The sequence below is a fragment of the Calonectris borealis genome, unplaced genomic scaffold, assembly GCF_964195595.1.
Source record: "Calonectris borealis unplaced genomic scaffold, bCalBor7.hap1.2 HAP1_SCAFFOLD_35, whole genome shotgun sequence".
NCBI lineage: Eukaryota > Metazoa > Chordata > Aves > Procellariiformes > Procellariidae > Calonectris > Calonectris borealis.
This window is the reverse complement of record NW_027441451.1, coordinates 743,919-764,404: the sequence shown is the minus strand read 5'-3', so window position 1 is coordinate 764,404 and position 20,486 is coordinate 743,919. Positions and strand designations below refer to the sequence as shown.

The 20,486-nt window shown below is 51.8% G+C and overlaps 1 protein-coding gene across 1 annotated transcript; it reads right to left on the bottom strand.

Moving 5' to 3' along the window:
- Positions 1 to 6,852: 6,852 nt before the first annotated feature.
- On the bottom strand, positions 6,853 to 7,908 carry LOC142076140 (olfactory receptor 14A16-like). Its single transcript, XM_075138519.1, has one exon. The coding sequence runs from the start codon at positions 7,906 to 7,908 to the stop codon at positions 6,973 to 6,975; it is 936 nt and encodes a 311-aa protein (XP_074994620.1). The 3' UTR covers positions 6,853 to 6,972.
- Positions 7,909 to 20,486: the final 12,578 nt, after the last annotated feature.

The following is a 20,486-nucleotide window of genomic DNA, read 5'->3' as shown; positions in this document are numbered from 1 at the left end:
CTCCATTTCTGTGGTGGTGGCTTTGATGCCTGGCTGATGTGCAGACTCTGTACATGGTTGCTGACACCTATTGAGAAACCTGCTCTGAAAGGATTACCAAGGTAGGCTGTTCTTTTTGGAAGGTATTAGGAGAGTAAAAAGGAAGAACGTGGGTTGGGGCAAATGAAAAGGGATGCCAAAGATGTGGTCAGGGCTGTTTGGGGGTACTTGTAAGGCAGCCCTGCACCTGATGTGAATTATTTCTGGGGTCAGGGAGAACCTGAGAGCTTCCTCTACTCTGAAACCATGAAGGGGAAGGAAGGACAGCATCCTTCAGGCTGGAAGGGAGCTCAGGAGGTGTCTCCACCAACCTCCTGCTCCAAGCAGGGTCAGACCAGATTACTCAGGCCTTTATCCAAACACATCTTGATCATATTCCAGGACAGAGCTGGTGCACGCTCCCTGGGAAACAGCTTCCAGAGTTTGACTTTCCTCATGATTGAGAAGTTTCTCCCTTTATCTAGCGTCCTGCCAAGCTCAACCATCCAGCTTCTTTTTTACCCATCTACTTATACACCCATGCAGACCATAATATCCTCTCTTGGCCACAAGAATATTGTGGGGGATGTTGCTGAATGCCTTGCTGACTTCCAGGGAAAAGACCACCACCGCTCTCCCAAAGTCCAGCAGTCCTGTCCTTTCATCACAGAAGGCAAAGAGGCCAGCCAGGCACAATCTACCCTGGGTAAATGCAGTCACCTTCTCTTCCAGACCCCCAGAGGTGGGATCTGAGTGGACGTGCTCTGGGGCACAGCCTTTAGTTCCACTGCTCAGGCATTGGCCATTTCTGAAAAGTGCACACCACATTTGGGTGCTGCCAGGCGTCAAGGAGTTCTCCCAGTCTCCGTGACCTTTCAGAGATGATGGAGAGTGGCCTCACTGTGCCACCAGCCTGCTCGCTCAGCTCCCTGGGATGCCGCCCCTCCTGTCCCAGAGACTGGTAAAGATTGCATTAGTCCAAGTGACCCCAACTTGATCCCCATCCACTGCTGGCTGTTCTTCTCCAGATTCCTACCTCGAGTCACAGAGGCCTGGGAGACCTTGCTGGTGAAGACGGAGGATGAGAGGACATGGAGAATCTCTCCTCTATCCCTTATGAAATTCAGCAGTGGCCACACAGGGTCTTTGTTTCTTCTTTAACTCTTCCTCAAGGAGTCAACACTCCTTATGGTGCCCTTGAGTTGCCTTACAGGTCTAGACTCAGTTTCGATCGGGACTATTGCTGTGCCTGGAGGATGCTGTCCTTGAAGAGCAGCTGCACTGAGCTCTGCCACCATGCCTTGGCAGTTCATTCCATCAGTGTCACAGCTCGGTCTCTGACATGAACGGCTCCAGCTCACCGTGTCTGTGGCCCTGGCTGAGGGCATTGCTGCACATTAGGGCTGAAGCACATACGCTGTGGAACCAGGCAAGCTCTGACTTGCCATAAGGGGTCCTGGTACCAAGTGTCCTCGACCCCGTGTGTGCAAAGGCTTTGTTTCAGCAAGACTCGCTCACCCTTTAACAGTCCCATATGGCCAGTGCGAAAGTCTAATGGAGAGTGGAGACTAACAGTAGACTATCGTGGCCTGAACGAAGTCACACCGCCACTGAGTGCTGCCGTGCCGGACATGGTAGAACTCCAATACGAACTGGAGTCAAAGGCAGCCAAGTGGTACGCCACAACTGACATCACTAATGCGTTCTTTTCAATCCCTTTGGCGGCAGAGTGCAGGCCACAATTTGCTTTCACTTGGAGGGGCATCCAGTACACCTGGAACCGACTGCCCCCAGGGTGGAAACACAGCCCTACCATTTGCCATGGACTGATCCACACCGCACTGGAACAGGGTGAGGCTCCGGAACATCTGCAATACATGGATGACATCATTATATGGGGCAACACAGCAGAAGAAGTTTTTGAGAAAGGGGAGAGAATAATTCAAATCCTTCTGAAAGCTGGTTTTGCCATAAAACAAATTAAGGTCAAGGGACCTGCACAGGAGATCCAGTTTTTAGGAATAAAATGGCAAGATGGACGTCGTCAGATCCCAACGGATGTGATCAACAAAATAACAGCCATGTCCCCACCAACTAGCAAAAAGGAAACACAAGCTTTCTTAGGCGTTGTGGGTTTTTGGAGAATGCATATTCCAAATTACAGTCAGATCGTAAGCCCTCTCTATCACGTGACCAGGAAGAAGAACGACTTCAGATGGGGCCCTGAGCAACGACAAGCCTTTGAACAAATTAAACGGGAGAGAGTTCATGCAGTAGCCCTTGGGCCAGTCCGGGCAGGACAAGATGTGAAGAATGTGCTCTACACCGCAGCCGGGGAGAATGGTCCTACCTGGAGCCTCTGGCAGAAAGCACCAGGGGAGACTCGAGGTCGACCCTTAGGGTTCTGGAGTCGGGGATACAGAGGATCCGAGGCCCGCTACACTCCAACTGAGAAGGAGATATTGGCAGCATATGAAGGGATTCGAGCTGCTTCGGAAGTGGTTGGTACTGAAGCACAGCTCCTCCTGGCACCCCGACTGCCGGTGCTGGGCTGGATGTTCAAAGGGAGCGTCCCCTCTACACATCATGCAACTGACGCTACGTGGAGTAAGTGGGTCGCACTGATCACACAACGGGCCTGAATAGGAAACCCCAGTCGCCCAGGAATCTTGGAGGTGATCACGAACTGGCCAGAGGGCAAAGATTTTGGCATATCCCCAGAGGAGGAGGTGACACGTGCTGAAGAAGCCCCACTGTATAATAAACTACCAGAAAACGAGAAGCAATATGCCCTGTTCACGGATGGGTCCTGTCGCCTTGTGGGAAAGCATCGGAGGTGGAAAGCTGCTGTATGGAGTCCTATACGCCAAGTCGCAGAAACTGCTGAAGGAGAAGGTGAATCGAGCCAGTTTGCAGAGGTGAAAGCCATCCAGCTGGCCTTGGACATTGCTGAACAAGAAAAGTGGCCAGTACTTTATCTCTATACTGACTCATGGATGGTGGCAAATGGCCTGTGGGGGTGGTTGCAGCAGTGGAAGCAGAACAACTGGCAGCGCAGAGGTAAACCCATCTGGGCTGCCGCATTATGGCAAGATATTGCTGCCCGAGTAGAGAACCTGACTGTAAAAGTACGTCACGTAGATGCTCACATACCCAAGAGTCGGGCCACTGAAGAACATCAAAACAACCAGCAGGTGGACCAGGCTGCTAAGATGGAAGTGGCTCAGGTGGATCTGGACTGGCAACATAAGGGTGAATTATTTATAGCTCGGTGGGCCCATGATGCCTCAGGCCATCAAGGAAGAGATGCAACATATAGATGGGCTCGTGATCGAGGGGTGGACTTAACCATGGACGCTATTGCACAGGTTATCCATGAATGTGAAACGTGCGCTGCAATCAAACAAGCCAAGCGAGTAAAGCCTCTTTGGTATGGAGGACGATGGTTGAAGTATAAATATGGGGAGGCCTGGCAGATTGATTATATCACACTCCCACGAACCCGCCACGGCAAACGCTATGTGCTCACCATGGTGGAAGCAACCACCGGCTGGCTGGAGACATACCCTGTGCCCCATGCCACTGCCCGGAACACCGTCCTGGGCCTTGAAAAGCAAGTCCTATGGCGACATGGCACCCCAGAAAGAATTGAGTCAGACAACGGGACTCATTTCCGAAACACCCTCATAGACACCTGGGCCAAAGAGCACGGCATTGAGTGGGTCTATCACATCCCCTACCACGCACCAGCCTCCGGGAAAATCGAACGATACAACGGGCTGCTAAAGACAACACTGAGGGCAATGGGTGGTGGGACATTCAAGCATTGGGACACACATTTAGCAAAAGCCACCTGGTTAGTCAACACTAGGGGGTCTGTTAATCGAGCTGGCCCTGCCCAATCAAGACTTTTACGTACTGTAGATGGGGATAAAGTCCCAGTCGTGCACATAAGAAATATGCTGGGGAAGACAGTCTGGGTTACTCCTGCCTCTGGCAAGGGAAAACCCATCCATGGGATTGCTTTTGCTCAAGGACCTGGGTACACTTGGTGGGTGATGCAAAAGGATGGGCAAGTCCAGTGTGTACCTCAAGGGGATTTGATTTTGGGTGAAAATAGCCAATGAACTGAATTGCATGATGTCAATTGTTATATGATATTGTATATCATTATTTCTATGGTTGCTATCAATGGTGTAGCAGTAAAAATCACCCAGATTAATGAAGAATGAGCTAACTCTGATGAAACCGAGCAAAGTGCAACGATGATAGAACTGGACGAGCGCAGCAGTACCGAAATGAGAACTGGCTTCAGGATGCAACAGCCCAACACCACACACCATCTCTCTGGCCCTGAAAGACTGTTATAACAGATGGAGCCCAAAGTCATGGACTAAATGGACTCAATGGACATTTTAGAGGGATGGAAAATAGGCTAAGGGAATGATATCTGTGCGTACATATATATATATGTGTATATATAAAAAGAAAGATAGGGTGGTTAATTGAAATGTATTAAAAAAAGATGTGAGACCTAAGCATGACGTAAATGGTATAGAATAAGGAGTGGATACTGTCCTGGTTTTGGCTGGGATAGGGTTAAATTTCTTCCTAGTGCTGTGTTTTGGATTTAGTATGAGGAGAATGTTGATAACACACTGATGTTTTCAGTTGTTGCTAAGTGCCCTCCTAGTCCAAGGACAGCTCCCCTGCCTACTGACTGAGCTAGGTACACAAGGTGGGAGGGAACATAATCAGGACAGCCAGCCCAGCTGGCCAATGGGGTATTCCATACCATGTGACGTCATGCTCAGTATATGAACGGTAGGCGTGATCCAGGAAGTACCGATCGCTACTTGGTTATCGGTCAGCGCGGGTGGTGAGCAATTGCATTGTGCGTCACTCATTTTTGTATATTCTATCATCATCATCGTCGTTATTATTGTTGTTGTTGTTATTATTATTATTATTATTATTATTATTATTATTATTATTATTATTATTTCCCTTTTCTGTTCTATTAAACTGTCTTTATCTCAACCCACGAGTTTTTCTCACTTTTACCCTTCCGATTTGCTCCCCGTCCCACTGGGGGAGAGTGAGTGAAGGGCTGCGTGGTATTGGCTGCCTGCCAGGTTAAACCACTACAAGCCTTTTACTGCAAGCCCAGTGACTGAACCTTTCATTTTGCTCTTGGTGTTGCCTGCAGCCCCCATCAGCTCCAGGTGAGCTCTGGCTTTCCTAAACACATCCCCGCATGCTCAGGTCATGTTCCTGAATCCCCCCTGCATAGCCTGTCCTTGCTTCCACCTCCTGATGGCTGTGCTGGAGCTCCCACCTGTGCCTGAGCCAGTGCAGCCCCACTGCCCAGCACGTGCCCCCACATCCCCCTCAGCAGACACAGCACAGCACAGGGTACGTTTGGGGTGGGGAAACGCTCCCCACCACAAGTCCCCGTGCCAGACCTCAGGGTCCATCCCCACCAGCCCTCCTCCTTTTGCAGCCCACCAGTGCCCAGCCCCAGCCGTGGCCCACGCAAGGCTTTGCAGAGAGCCCCACTCTGGGCTCTGCCAAGGTCTGGGCAAGAAGAGAGCCTGGGGCAGGGCTGGCTCTTCCCCCAACCCAGGTACCAAGACCAACAGGAGGGAGGAGGTGGCCACAGAGCAAAAACACCCGTAAACTGGGATGAGTGGCCAGTGCTGGAAATGGCCAAGGGAAGAGGCTGGGGTGGGGGTGTGATAAATGCCCTGGGGCACCTTCTCGCTCTGTCCTTGCCACCAAGGGCACAGAGCAGCCTCCTCTCTCCTGCACCCGCCTGTCTCAGTTCCCTGCCAGGAGACCGGGCTCTGCACCACACACCCACTGGAGCATGTCCCTGCCCTGCATGGTCACACAGCTCAGCTAACATCGGTGTTGTCCTCTCCTGGGCACTTCCCAGCCCAGCCCGGACCTTTCCCAGCACTTCCCATCTCCCCTGCCCTCTCCCCAGCCCAGCCCCGCAGAGCAGCCCAGCCTGGGCTGGTCCCACGGCAGTGCCCACCGCAGGGTGCTGCAGAGCTCTGGGCACTCACCCCACGGCCCCAGCCCCTCTGAGGGGCACAGCAGCTGCTGGGGGGCAGAGAGGGGTCTCAGCCTCCCCATCAGCCCCAGGGATGGAGGCTCCCCATGCCATGAGGAAATGGAGGTCAGTGAAACCGAAGAGCTCCTGGTCTTGGGTGCAGGAGATCCCCAGCCCAGGCTGCCTCTGGAGCTCCGTGCCAGCCCCTCTCCCCAGGCCAGCACCAGAGTCCTGGTCAGGGGACAGAGCAGCCTGCCCCGAGTGGGTGCCTGCAGAAAGACCTTTCTCTTTCTCAGGGATTCCTCCCTGCAGCACAGAAATGCTCCCTTGCTCTTCTCCCTGGATGTCCCTTGCCCCAGGCGAGCATGTCCATGCTGGCCTGGCCAGCTTGTCTTGGTTCCCACCCCGTGCTCTCCACAGGGCCCTGAACTGGCAGTGCTGCTCTGGAAAGACCAGGTCCTGCTGTCGTCCATGGCCATGGCTCCAGGGAAGCAGCAGCCCCATGTGAAGGTGGCAGCAAGGATGTGTCCACTGAGGCAGCGAGGGGCAGCCCCGAGGTCCACAAGTGCCTGCTCCTCCATGTGGCAGGGGGGCTCGTGGCTCCTTGAGCCCTCCTGTGTGCTGGGGCTGCACCCCCAGCTCCAGAGCAGATGTAAGAGATGGGAACAGAGACAAATCATTTTCTGCTGCATTCTTTATTCCCAGCTCCTTCACCTGCACAGGGAGCCTGGCTCCATATGTACATGAGGTCTTTCAGGTCAGAAAACACTGGTGAGGGTGGATAAGACTAATATTATTGAAGTGGAAGTAATATCTGAAGTATAAGAAACAAAGAGAAAAACAAGACACATATGATCCAAAGAACATCCGAGCTTTTCCTGAGGATGATGGACACCTTATTGACGCTGCAGTAGTTTGTCTTCAAATAGTTTCCGCACGGTGTCCTTGAGCTCCTTGTTCCTCATGCTGTAGATGAGGGGGTTCAATGCTGGAGGCACCACTGAGTACAGCACTGCCACGACCAGATCTAGAGATGAGGAGGAGATTGAGAGGGGCTTCATGTGGGCAAACATGATGGTGGTGACAAAGAGGGAGACCACGGCCAGGTGAGGGAGGCACGTGGAAAAGGCTTTGTGCCGTCCCTGCTCAGAGGGGATCCTCAGCACAGCCCTGAAGATCTGCACGTAGGACACCACAATGAAAAGAAAACACCCCAAAAATTGAAAAGCACTAAATGTGATGAGCCCAACCTCCCTGAGGTAGGCATCTAAGCAGGAGAGCTTGAGGAGTGGGGGGATTTCACAGAAGAACTGGTCCACAGCATTGCCGTGGCAGAGGGGTAGTGAAAATGTATTGGCCGTGTGCAGGAGAGAAGTGAGAAACCCACTGGCCCAGGCAGCTGCTGCCAGGTGGACACAAGCTCTGCTGCCCAGGAGGGTCCCGTAGTGCAGGGGCTTGCAGATGGCAACGTAGCGGTCGTAGGCCATGACAGTGAGGAGAAAATACTCTGCTAAAATGAAACAGGCTAAAAGAAAGAGCTGTGCAGCACATCCTGAATAGGAGATGACCCTGGTGTCCCAGAGGGAATTGGCCATGGCTTTGGGGAGAGTGGTGGAGATGGAGCCCAGGTCGAGGAGGGAGAGGTTGAGGAGAAAGAAGTACATGGGGGTGTGCAGGCGGTGGTCGCAGGCTATGGCGGTGATGATGAGGCCGTTGCCCAGGAGGGCAGCCAGGTAGATGCCCAGGAAGAGCCAGAAGTGCAAGAGCTGCAGCTCCCGCGTGTCTGCGAAGGCCAGGAGGAGGAAGTGGGTGATGGAGCTGCCATTGGACATTTGGTCCCTCTGGGCACGTGAACCTGTCCAAGGAGGAAAAGGCAGTGAGAAGTTAGGGGAGACTTCTCTGAGCAAAATCCAAGCCATTTCCCACAGCCCCTGCCCCTGCTGCACACCACCCTTTGCATTTTCCAGGAATCCTTCCTCAGCTGCGGGGCTGGAGCTCTGGTGGGTGCTGGCTGAATGTGGCGTGAGGAGCAGGGCCTCTGCCCGCTGGCTGCCGAGGAGTCAACCCTGCTCTGCAGCAGTGGGTTCCTGGGAAGGGTGGGGGCAGGGGCCAGTGCTGGCGTTTGACTTGGTCAGATGGAACCGCTCCTAACGCAGAAGGGCCTGTCAGCACCTGCACTCCCCGTGCTGAGGAACTGAGGTGGCAGAAGGCACTTAGAGAGGCTTGGGGGTTTTGACAGCTCCCCCCATCTCCCCTGGGGAGTGTTCTTGGATGTCAGGAACCCTCAGCATTTCTGCTGCACTCCAGGAGAACAGAGTGAGTCCTGCGAGGCAAGAGGATTGCCTGTGGCTCAGAGCGCAGTGAGGGGAGCTGGTCTGTCCCCCGGTCTTGTTCCCAGCTGCCTTGGGCTTGCACCTTCCTGAGATGGAGGGCGATCACATTCTTATGTTCTGTTATGCAGCCAGACACTGCTGAGAGCAGAGGGATCCAGTGCAGAGCACGAAATGTCTCACCCTTCCTCAAGGTCTCAGCACCCCACTTCTAGCCCAGGACACTCGTGGCTCATTTCACCAACCCCACAGCATCTCCTCAGCCAGAGAGTCTCTGCGTTTCTCCGTGGGGCTTTCAGAGAACACAAGGGTGCTATGAGACAGCTTTGCATGCTGGAAGGCAGCTCACAGCTTGGAAGGACACCCCAAGGAGATAGCCAAGTGTCCGAATGTTGGCAGCTCAGGAAGAGACAATTGACTCACTCCCCAGCCCCACAGGCTGCGTTGCCCACAGCCCCTCGGGTTAGAGGAAAGCTGGGACACTTGTTCCCATCGACCTGCCCGCACGAATGGACGAACAAGATCAGGGTGTGACTCTGCAGCTGAAATTCCCATCCCCAGGCAGTCTGGCAGCCAGAACAAGATAACTTTAAAACAGGCACAGGGAGAAAGAAGGAAAAAGACAGTGAGGGTCTGGCTGAACGAGGCAAGCGCCGAGGCAGCCGGGCACTCAGGACAGCGTTCCCCTCACCCAGCTGTGCAGCCACCTCCCAGGCAGTGATAATGCAGGACGGTTGCCCTCAGCCCCATTGCTGGTCAGTGGGAACTGGGGACGTGGCAGGAGGGATGCCCTTGGCCTCTTCTGCTGGTCTGCTGGACAGAGAGGTGACTCCCAGCCTAGACTGCCGCGATGGAGAGACGGAGACCCAGCCAGGTGGAAATCAGATCTCACTTTATTGCTCTACACGAACTTCTTATATACGGTTTCAGAACAACCATGTACAAAACTCATTGGCTACATCTTAATTACCTAATGCATATTGCAAAACCTGAGCTCTCTATTCGCTGCTCCTCCTCACGCTGTTCCCAAGGGTCGCAGGTTCTGCTTTTGTATCTTTCTGCTGCACACCCCAGCCCCGCACCTGCTGACAGCGTCGGCCACAGCCGGGTCCACACCCTGCCATCATGTAACCACAGATCCCAAGGTCGCAATGCCCTTGTGGCCTAAGCCTCCACTAATCGTATCATATTATGCTCTTTCTTCTGCGGCCCATTCTTCATGCGCTCCCACAGATCTCTTTCAATTATCTTATCCTCACTGGAGTTTCCCCCAGGATTGGACCAACTATTCCCCTCATCTCCCCCTTCTTGTTGCACCATAAGCACTCGCTTTACAGAATTAGTTATCAGTCTTTGTAAACATTGCATAACACATGGCAAAAGCAAAATCAACAACAATACTACTATAATTATAACAACTATTTTTTCTAAAATTGTAGTCCACCATCCGGACAACCCTAATGAAGATAACCAATCTGTAAAAGGATCACTACTTTCTCGAAGCTTTCTCATGTTATCCCTCAAAATTGAGAGTTGCTTATGTATTGACTGGGAATGATCAGAGATGTTCATACAGCACATCCCCTCAAATTCTTCACACCCATGCCCTTGTGCTAAAAGCAAAAAATCAATCGCGGCACGATTCTGTAACATGGCATGTCTTATCCCCTGAACGTCACTGGCTAATTCCGACAAGACATTTGTTGTCACATTAATTTGTTTTCCAGTCCAGCACGCCAACTTTCTTAATTGTGTTAACGCTTGTGCCGTAGCTATCCCAGGGGCAAATATGCTGGCTATAATGACTTCAGGAGGATTCCAAAGTGTTACCTCATCTTTACAATCATCGCCTAATTCTGCAAGAGCTCTTTTACGGCGACGGGATTTAGCATGGTTAGCTTGAAAGATGTTAGTGACACTTGGCGTAAATAGCGTTAAATGACCGACATAACACGGTCCTCCTTTAGCACTTCGAGGGATTCCTTGCCAAGCCCGATCACCACAGATTAAAAACATTCCCTCTGGCAATCGCCCTGCCTTAGAAGTAATTGCCGTAATTTCAGTGGTATTTTGACAATATGCTGTCTTGTTATATGGTCTATACGACGTAACATTAATGGAATCATCCTGATCCGCATGTGATGAAAACTGAAAACATAAATCTGAAGGGGCAGAACCTAAAAGGTTAAATTCTTGTATTTCTCTATCTGAGGTACACATAGAACTATTACATTTCATAAAGGGAGAAGAAGCGTTAAAGGTGATATTGTTTTTATCACACTGTGACTGAGAACGCATAGAACCACATGTTATCACAGTGGGTTCAAGGATCAAGGTGGAATTGTTTACCAGGCTCATATTAATAGGGACTCCCAATAGACACGTCCTAAAAGGGTCAGAAGGGGTGGCCATCGAAAGACAGAAGCTACTCTGATTGATTTTCTCGGCCCAAGTGACCCATAGGTTTTTTCTATTTTCTATGTGTTTAAGGGTTTCCCAAGATTCTGTGCCGCTGACCAGGATGGAAATAGTAATTCCTGTCACTAGGCACTTTACGCCAAGGTTGCCCTTAGTTACTTTCATTTTTTTTTTTTTTTTTTTTTTTTTTTTTTTTTTCAGGAGCTCTCTCAATTACCCCTCTTTTTCAATCAGCACAGCAATCAAAAAGACGGCTGCTTCCTAGGGACTCATGCCCTGTTATGAGTAAAAGTCTTACTGTGACGAATTCTTTCCTCAGACAAAGATTACACCAACGCTCAGAACGCGTCCAGCGACACCTACGCATATAGCGATTATTCATTTAAGATACTTGAGTCTTCAGGCTCTGTTTCTTTTGCGAAAGGCTCTTCCGACCGCTGTTCGGGATCTTCGAGCGAGGTTTGGGGCAAGGGTTCACGGAACGGTCGCACATTCTTCGCTGGGATCCATCGGGGGCCTTTTTCTGTAGAGACACAAGCATAACCTCTGCCCCATGTGACAAGGGGGTAGGGCCCCATTATCTTACCTGTTTCTGGGTCACGAACCAGCACAGGAGCTTTGATTCGCATCTCAAATGAAGTATTTATGTTAAAATGTCGGATTATTGGGGGGTTACTGTCTAATAGAGAACAATTCAAAAAGTTAAAAACATATAAGGCTTTCTGTAATCGTTCCTCAGGAGTAACGGCTCCTATTCCCCCTTTTTGTTGTTGTAGCAGGCGTTTGAGCGACTGATGGGAACGTTCAATGAGAGATTGACCTGTAGGAGAATGAGGAATGCCAGTGATGTGAGTTATACCCCAAGAGTCAAAAAATGTTTTCATTGCTTTAGAGACATAGGCAGGACCGTTATCTGTCTTAATTTGTGCAGGTGTGCCCAATGTAGCAAAAGCTCGCATAAGATGCTTACGAACATCACGCGCCTTTTCCCCAGTATGACAAGAAGCAAATAAAGCACCTGAAAAGGTGTCAATAGAAGAGTGAATATATCTCAAATTGCCAAACTCTGAATAGTGGGTGACATCCGTTTGCCATAGTTGCAGACTTTGCAATCCTCGAGGGTTGACTCCGCCTGCAATTGACGGAAAGGAATGCCTCTGGCAGTCAGGGCATGTAGCAATGATACTAGATGCTTGCTGAGAGGTAAGGCCGAATTGTCTTTTAAGGCCTCCAGCATTTTGGTGGAAAAAAGAATGGCTGAGTCTAGCTTGGGCTAGACGATCCGGCAGCACGTGTACTGGTAAGGTTAATAAATCAGCCCGTCGATTTCCTTCTGCAATAAAACCAGGTAAGGAAGTGTGAGACCTAACATGCATGACAAAATAGGGGTGAGGGCGAGAGTCTAAAAGAAAGACGAGTTCCTGTAATAAGGCAAATAAGTCAAAATGTAAAATACTACGTAATACAGACGCTTCAGCTCGTTCCACAATCCCTGTAACATAAGCGGAATCAGTGATGATATTGACCGGCGTTGACCATTTCCGAAAAACTCGAACCACTGCAGCTAACTCGACTATCTGGGGAGAACCAGGGACTGTTTCTATGTCTGAGTTCCAACGTTCACGTTGGTTGTCCCACCATAATATGACTGATTTGTGCGACTTTCCAGATCCATCTGTGAACACAGTAAGGGCTTGCAGCGGTTGGTCGCTCCGTTTTGGTTTAGATGTTATGCTAAAATTCGCATTAAGCAGTTTATGCGAAGGCGGGTGAGATGTAAGCTGGCCCACATAACCCGCTAGTGCCAGTATAAAAGTGTCTGATTGCTGATAAAGCCACTGCAGATATATGGCTGTTACAGGTAAGCAAATAGAAGTGAAATCAGTTCCTGATAACGTCAGCAGTCGCTGTCTAGCTTTAATTATCAGGTGGGCAAACATTTCATATTGTGTTGAAATAGTTTTTGCAGACTGATTGGGTAAAAAAACCCACTCAATGATCAACAACGGGTCTGATTTTTGTGGATCCCATTGGAATATTAATGCATGGGGTTGTCGAGCCGGGTTTAAGATGATTAGATGAAAAGAGAGATCAGGATCACATCGGTGTGCTTGCCTGAGAGTAATGGCCGTAGCCACCTTTTGCAGCGAGGCAACAGCCTCAGGACTAAGACAGCGTTGAGAACGCAAATCTGGGTCTCCCTTGAGCAACTCAAACAGCGGGCTCAAGTCTGAATTGGAAATCCCCAACAGAGGTCGGACCCAATTAATGGTTCCTAACAATTTTTGTGCATCATGCAGGTTTTTTATATCAGTCTGAATCTGCAAAGGCTGAGGAACTACAGTTTGAGCTCTTATGCGCCAGCCCAAATATTTCCATGGAGGTGTTTTTTGAATTTTTTCCGGCGCAATACAGAGGCCCGCCGAATTTACGGCAGCCGTGACAAGGGCTACAGCTTTCTCCATGACCGCGTGATGTTGTGCAGCCACCAGGATATCATCCATGTAGTGGTACACTAAGACATTAGACATTGTAGTACGGACAGGACTAAGTACTTTGGCTACATACCATTGGCATATCGTCGGGCTATTTTTCATTCCTTGTGGCAGCACAACCCACTGATATCTTTGCAATGGAGCTTGCATATTGACGCTAGGAACTGAAAAGGCGAATTTAGGAGCATCATCCGGATGCAAGGGAATATTGAAAAAGCAATCTTTAAGATCAATAACAGTTAAATACCAATCTCGAGGAATCATCGTAGGGGATGGGAGCCCAGGTTGCAAGGCCCCCATAGTTTCCATGGCGTCATTAATTTTTCTGAGGTCATGGAGCAAGCGCCATTTGCCAGTTTGTTTTCTGATAACAAAAACAGGAGAATTCCATGGGCTAAGAGAAGGCACTATGTGTTTCTTTTGGAGTTGCTCTGTGATCAGTTCTTGAAGAGCGCGAAGCTTTTCTAAAAGTAGGGGCCATTGATCTACCCAAATAGGAACATCAGTTTTCCAGGTCAATTTTAGGGTGTCGCGCGTTTCAATGGCCCCACCTAAAAAGGAGTACGAATTGTCATTCCCCACTGTGACAGCACATCCCGCCCCCATAAAACCATAGGAATAGGCAATACAAAAGGTTTAACAGAGGCAATGTGCCCTTCGGGACCTCGAACTTGGATAAGTTCCAGGCTCTGGTGACTCTTACCAGTCCCGCCAATCCCAGCTAGCGCCTGGGAAACATTGGCTAGCGGCCACAGTGGCGGCCATTTAGCTTGAGATATTACTGTGACATCAGCTCCAGTATCAATAATCCCATTCAAGACCACTTTTTGTTCTCCACGAATTAGGGTACATTGGCACATAGGTCGTTTTTGAGAAAGAGATTGTACCCATAAGATTTGTGGGCTCCTTGTTGAACCAAATCCACCCTGTCTTTGTTGGAGCTGATCCAAATTTGGACAATTTGTGCCTATGGGCATAAATATTAATTGCGCTATGCGGCTGCCTTCCGGCACCGTACAAGGAGGAAACGGAGTCCATGCCATGATCTTAATACTTTCGGTACTATCAGGGTCAATAACACCCGGTAATACAAAGAGTCCGGATAATGTCGTGGAGGACCTTCCTATTAGTAAGGCTTGTGTTTTAGAGGGTAAAGGTCCCGAGACATCTGTTAACAATAAGTGAACCGAGGAATCAAGCAACGTTACTGTGTGGGCGGTTGCCAGGTCCAGTCCGGCGCTGCCTGTTGTTGCTGGGCGAAGACTTGAGGCACTGCTGCCCCTCTCTGGGGATTTTTGAAAGGTGACGGCGTCATTTGTGTCCGCACGCGTCGCTGTCCCGCGCTCCGAGATCGGTTTCCCTGGATCGGTTGTCCCTGTAAATCATACTTGGATCGACATTGATTAGCGTAATGGCGACCCTTCTTACACCTAGGACAGATTCCCGGAGCTCGGGGTCCATTATTACTACTAGAAAGTAGACAATTCTTTTTCAAATGGCCAGGTTTACCACATCCATAGCAGACGCCTGGTGCTAAGGGACCGCGCATGGCTGCGAAAGCAGCAGCCATGACTTCATATTTATACTCTGTAGTACCGAATCTATTACATGCCTCAATCATTTCGACCAAAGTAGGGTTCTGATTCGGGAGAGATTTTAAAAGCTTCCTGCAATCTGCATTAGCGTTCTCTACAGCCAATTTCAACAGCAGGATCTCTCGCGCCTCCGCATTGTCTACTTGACGCTCCAGAGCTTGCTTTAATCTATCAATAAATTGCATATAAGGCTCTCGAGAGTCTTGTGTAATGGTGGTAAAAGCCTTTTGCGGTTTTTGAGAATCAGGAACCTTAAAGAAGGCCTTTTTTGCTTCTTCGCGGGTCGCCTCAAGGGCTTCTCGTGGAATTCGGGCTTGATCTACCGGGTTAGTATGGCGACCCGTGCCCGTAAGGTGTTCTATGGTCAATGCAGCAATTGCATTGTTATTATGACCTGCGTAAGTCGAGAGGAGCGCTTGAAGCCCCCCCTTCCAGTGGGATTCCCACAAAGTATACTGAGTCGGTGTCAGGAGTAATCGCGCTAAAGATTTCAAATCATGCGGAGTCATAACAAATGTATCGAGGACAGAGGATAACAGGCTCGCAAAATATGGTGAAGAAAGTCCATGTTCAGTAACAGTACGGCGCAGCTCCTTAACCACCGGAAAAGATAGAGCTTCCCACTGGGCTCCTCCGCTTCTCTGATAGACTACAGGAGCCACTATCATTCTAGCAATCTCTAGTTCCCCCTCCTTTAACGCTTGGCGCCTAATGTTGGCCCACACATCGTGTGGGTCGGGGGGGTAGAGATCTGGCTCCTTTTCAGGGTCCACGGGTCCCGGATCGAAGGGATCCTCCTCAGGGGGATACCCTGCGGTACATATCGTCAATGGAGCCGAGGGCCTCTTTACCTCCGATAACAATGCAGACACCGGGGGAGTGTCTTTCTTTTTATCTGGGTCATCTTTATGACTTTCCTCCTGGGCCTTTAAAACTTCAAAGATATTTCTCCACCACGGGAGCATACGCTGCGCTTCAACACTTCCCGTAGTCGCTGCATCCCATAACTTTACTCCCACATCGTCCCAAAGTTCCCGTGTGAAAATAGTGGATGCAGTTACAGCCGGTAATTTAACCTGCACCCATTTAAGAATTGTCTTAAGATCATGACCGGAGATATTCTTCCCATGTTTTTTAAGAAGAGCTTTCATAAGCTCATACACGTCTCTCTCAGGGGACGACGCTTGATTCCCCATGTTTCCCACAGCTCACCTCTCTAATCCGGAGGGATTGGTTGCCGGCCGGCTCCTGCTTCCTTTCAGCAGCTCATTCAATGTTCTGTGGGACTCGCAGCCTGCCACGCAGTTAGGTGGTTCACGACCCCAAATCACGTCGGGGTCACCAATTTGCCGCGATGGAGAGACGGAGACCCAGCCAGGTGGAAATCAGATCTCACTTTATTGCTCTACACGAACTTCTTATATACGGTTTCAGAACAACCATGTACAAAACTCATTGGCTACATCTTAATTACCTAATGCATATTGCAAAACCTGAGCTCTCTATTCGCTGCTCCTCCTCACGCTGTTCCCAAGGGTCGCAGGTTCTGCTTTTGTATCTTTCTGCTGCACACCCCAGCCCCGCACCTGCTGACAGCGTCGGCCACAGCCGGGTCCACACCCTGCCATCATGTAACCACAGATCCCAAGGTCGCAATGCCCTTGTGGCCTAAGCCTCCACTAATCGTATCATATTATGCTCTTTCTTCTGCGGCCCATTCTTCATGCGCTCCCACAGATCTCTTTCAATTATCTTATCCTCACTGGAGTTTCCCCCAGGATTGGACCAACTATTCCCCTCACTAGACCCCATGGCCGGGAGGGCCGAGGGCTGTGCTGGGTGGCAGAGATGAAGGGGGTTGCTGAGGGAAGGCATCTGCACTGCAGGGGTGGCCGGGAGGTGCCCACATCTCCCCTGCAACAGGGCTTCCATTGGCAGGTCCTTCCTTTGCTGCCCATCTCTCCTGCCTGGAGCTGTCCCTGCCAGGAGCTCTTGCTCTGGCCCCACGGCTCTTCCCTGCCAGTGCTCACAGACCCCATCTCAGCCCCTGGGTGCCCAGCGCTGCCCTGCAGCCTCTCCGTGTGCGCAGGGGGTAAAGAGCAGGTCCCACAACCCCGATGAGACTGGAAAGGGGATGCTGGTGTTATCTGTAGCCCCCAGAGCCAGAAACTGAACACACAGATGCAGGAAAGCTCCTTCCAAAGAGTCATCCCTCCTTTGACCTTCCAATTGAAAAGTGCCCTTGGAAATGTCCCACTGCCCACCCAGCCAACCAAGAGGAGAAACCTCCAAAGACAGACACCTTCCCTTTCAGGGAACTCCATCTTGAAAAGTCCCCTCAGAAATGCCCAGGGCTGGGCTGCAGCTGTGAGCAGGGCTGACCCAGGCAGCACCCTCTCGACAGCAGAAGGACCCTGCCCTGCTGGGGCTCGCTCCTTCCACCCACAGCTTCTCCCCACAGCGCCGTGGGGAGCTCCCCGGGCAGGCTGAGTGCTGAGCCTGGCAGGCGGCAGAGTCCCTGCCCCAGCACACAGCCCCTGGGGTGCAGGGACCCTGCTCGCAAGGACAGCCCTGGGCACCCCTGCCTGCACACCCCTGCAGTCCCCCCCAGCAGAAGGCAGCCCTCATGCCCTGTCCCTCTGACCGTGCAGCAGGGAAGCCCTGCTCTGCACCATGTCCTCCTCCTCCACACCAGAGAAGGTGGGAGAGACCTCCTGAAATGCCCCACAGGCTGTGGCATGTGCCAGCTTTTGGAGATCTCTCCAGGCACTGCAGCTTCTTTGCCCTGCACCCGGAGACTTACCGTGTCAAGGGCTGTGAAGGTTTCTCCTCCCGTTCATTCTCAGCATCCTCCCAGCCCAGACTGCCTCTAACCTCTCTCAGCCTCGCTCCTCTCCCCTCGGTGCCTGCAGGCAGTGCCCCCAGCCCTGCTCCTGGGCAGAGCTGTCTCTCTGCAGCGCTGCCCGCTTGCCATGAGCTCCCTCCATCCCAGGAGCCCAGCCCAGCTCAGCAGCAGAGGACCAGCCCAAGGCACCACTTGCTCTGCCCCCTCGGGGCTCCCTCCACGTGTCCCTGCGCCTCCAGGGATCCTGCTGGGAACAGCCTGAAGCCATCACTGATGGTCCCTCCCTCAGCTGCGGAGAGACACTTCTTTCCAGCAGGGGCATTTCTCCCATCTCAAGAAGAGTCAGCTCCAGGAATCACCTTTTCATTGGCCCATCTGTACACAGGACACCCAGACAGGGGCAGGGAAGGATCTCATTTAGCAGTGCCGAGGGAAGGGATTCAGCCCCCATTCCATGGTTGTGGCCCTGGGGCTAGCAGTGGGCTCAGCTGCCCCCCACGCACAGCACAAGCCCACAGGAGGTGGGATTCCTCTGGCCTCAGCTCAGGTGTGCACACAGCAGACACCTGCATGTCAGCTCCTTCTCTCAGCTCCCTGCTAATTAATGGAGATGGAGGCCAGGGCTGACGTGGTCACATGCAAAGACCTGGGGACATTTGGAGTGCCAGAGGTGGTCCAAGATACCTGGAGCTAGCTGCAAGCTCTAGTGGAGCAATGCTGAGAGACAGGGCAGCATCTGGGGGCATCTTCTTGGAGGCTGGAGGTGAATCTCTTTGGCCAGTGGAAATGGCATCAGATGCCCACATTTAGGATGATGGAGCCTGTCTCTCTTCTTTATGTTCTGGGCAGCCTACACAGGGATTCATCTGATGGTTTCATGTACCACAGGGAGAGCTGTGGGTAGTTAGGATCAGGCGGCCGGAAGATATCGCGCTGTACGGAAAGATAGGACCCGCCCCCCCCCCAGTTAGCCGGTAGCATTTAGGTGTGAAGTAAGCAGACGGAAGTGACGTCGTAAACCCAAGGTATATAACACCGTGTTATCTACCAATAAACGCCATTTGCCGTCCACCACATTGGTGTCTGCGAGTCAATGGCCCGAGCGCCCTGAGGGAGGGGGGGTCGCCGTGCCGTTCCTGAACCAGGTCGCCACGCCGTACGAAGGCGACAAGTGGTGCCGAAACCCGGGAGAGCCCACCTGGAATCGGGTGAACGGCGGCCGGAGCGGCAGGACCAGCCCGGCGGGGAGGACGCTCCCGGACCAACAAGGAAGATGGAAGCTCTTGTGAAGGTCGTATCGCAATTACATAAGCAGTGGGGTATCAATTGCAAGCCCAAAGATTTTATTCTCGCCGTTGCGAGGCTTTTGCAAATTGGTGTCATTGACCAACCGGTGGATATCCTTCACCCTGAAGTGTGGGATAAATGTACTAAAGCGTTAGCCGAGGAGACGATGTCCTCGGGTTGTGGTAAAAACCTTAAGTCGTGGGGAAAAGTCGTACAGGCCCTGCAGAAGGCAATACAAGAACGGGAGACTTGGAGGGCGGCAAAGAACTGTTTGCTGGCCATCCCGAAATTGGGAGTCGGGGCAGCCACGCAGACTTTGCACCCCCAGATGATGATGATTCTGCTGAGCCTAAAGATCTGCAAGAGGGTGACATGTCCCCTCAATCCCCAAACCCTGACCCGCTTACGGAGGCGCAAGAGAGAGCTAAATCCTTCTGGGGAGGGCTGGCTGAGGAAGCCAGGGGCGTTGCGAAAAGGATGGAGTCTGAGGAAGCCCGGGCTAAACCACCGCCCTATACGCCCCAAGATGGCACCGAGCACAAAGGGGATGGGCGGGCCGAAGATGCCCGCGGCGGGAACTGGGAGGAGGCGCTAGCATTAACAAGCACACATGAACAAAAAGGGGAGGAGAACGAGAAGAAGAAAGGCGGCGGGAGTGGCCAGGAGGAGGAGGGGAGCGTGAGCGAAGGGCGGAAAGCCAATCAGAGCGACCATCTGAAAGAATGCCCTCAGAGGGCAGGCACCCCCCGAGCAAAGGGCGGGGCGAACCAGAAAGGAGGGGCGGGCCAAGAGGGAGGGAATGGCTCGCCCGCAGGAGAAGCGGGCGGGGCTGGAGCCCGACAAAAAGGTATCAGAAACCGGAAGCAGCCGGTCAGTCGAGTTCCGGCTCCGGATCAGACACTAGCTGGGACGAGTGGCTCGTGACTGATCCAAGCTCAGAGGAGGAGGAAATGGGAGTACACACAGTCAAAAGCCAAAACACTTTCATCCGAAATAAAAACAAAAACCTCCCCCTCACCGACTGGAGGAAAATAAAGACTGTGTGTGCCGAGTGGGTTCCATCAGCCAGGCTAGCATTCCCGGTCCGAGTGACGGACGGGGGACAGAGGGTTTACTCGCCAGTAAACCCTAAGGATGTACAAGCGATCGTTAAGTCGATTGCAGATAAAGGCCTTAATTCTGCCATGGTCTCCACCCTCATAGATGGTGTCTTTGGGGGAGACGATATGCTCCCGTTCGATATAAAACAAACTTGTAGATTGATTTTTGATGGGGCAGGGATGATCGTTTTTAAACAAGAATGGGAGGACAACTGTGCGAGACAATTAGCCCAAGTGGCCGGGGCGGATCACCCGCTGCATGGTTCCAGCCTGCAGCGGCTGATGGGTACAGACCCCACCATGATTACCCCCAGGCGCAGGCCCAGGGCCTGCGGGCCCA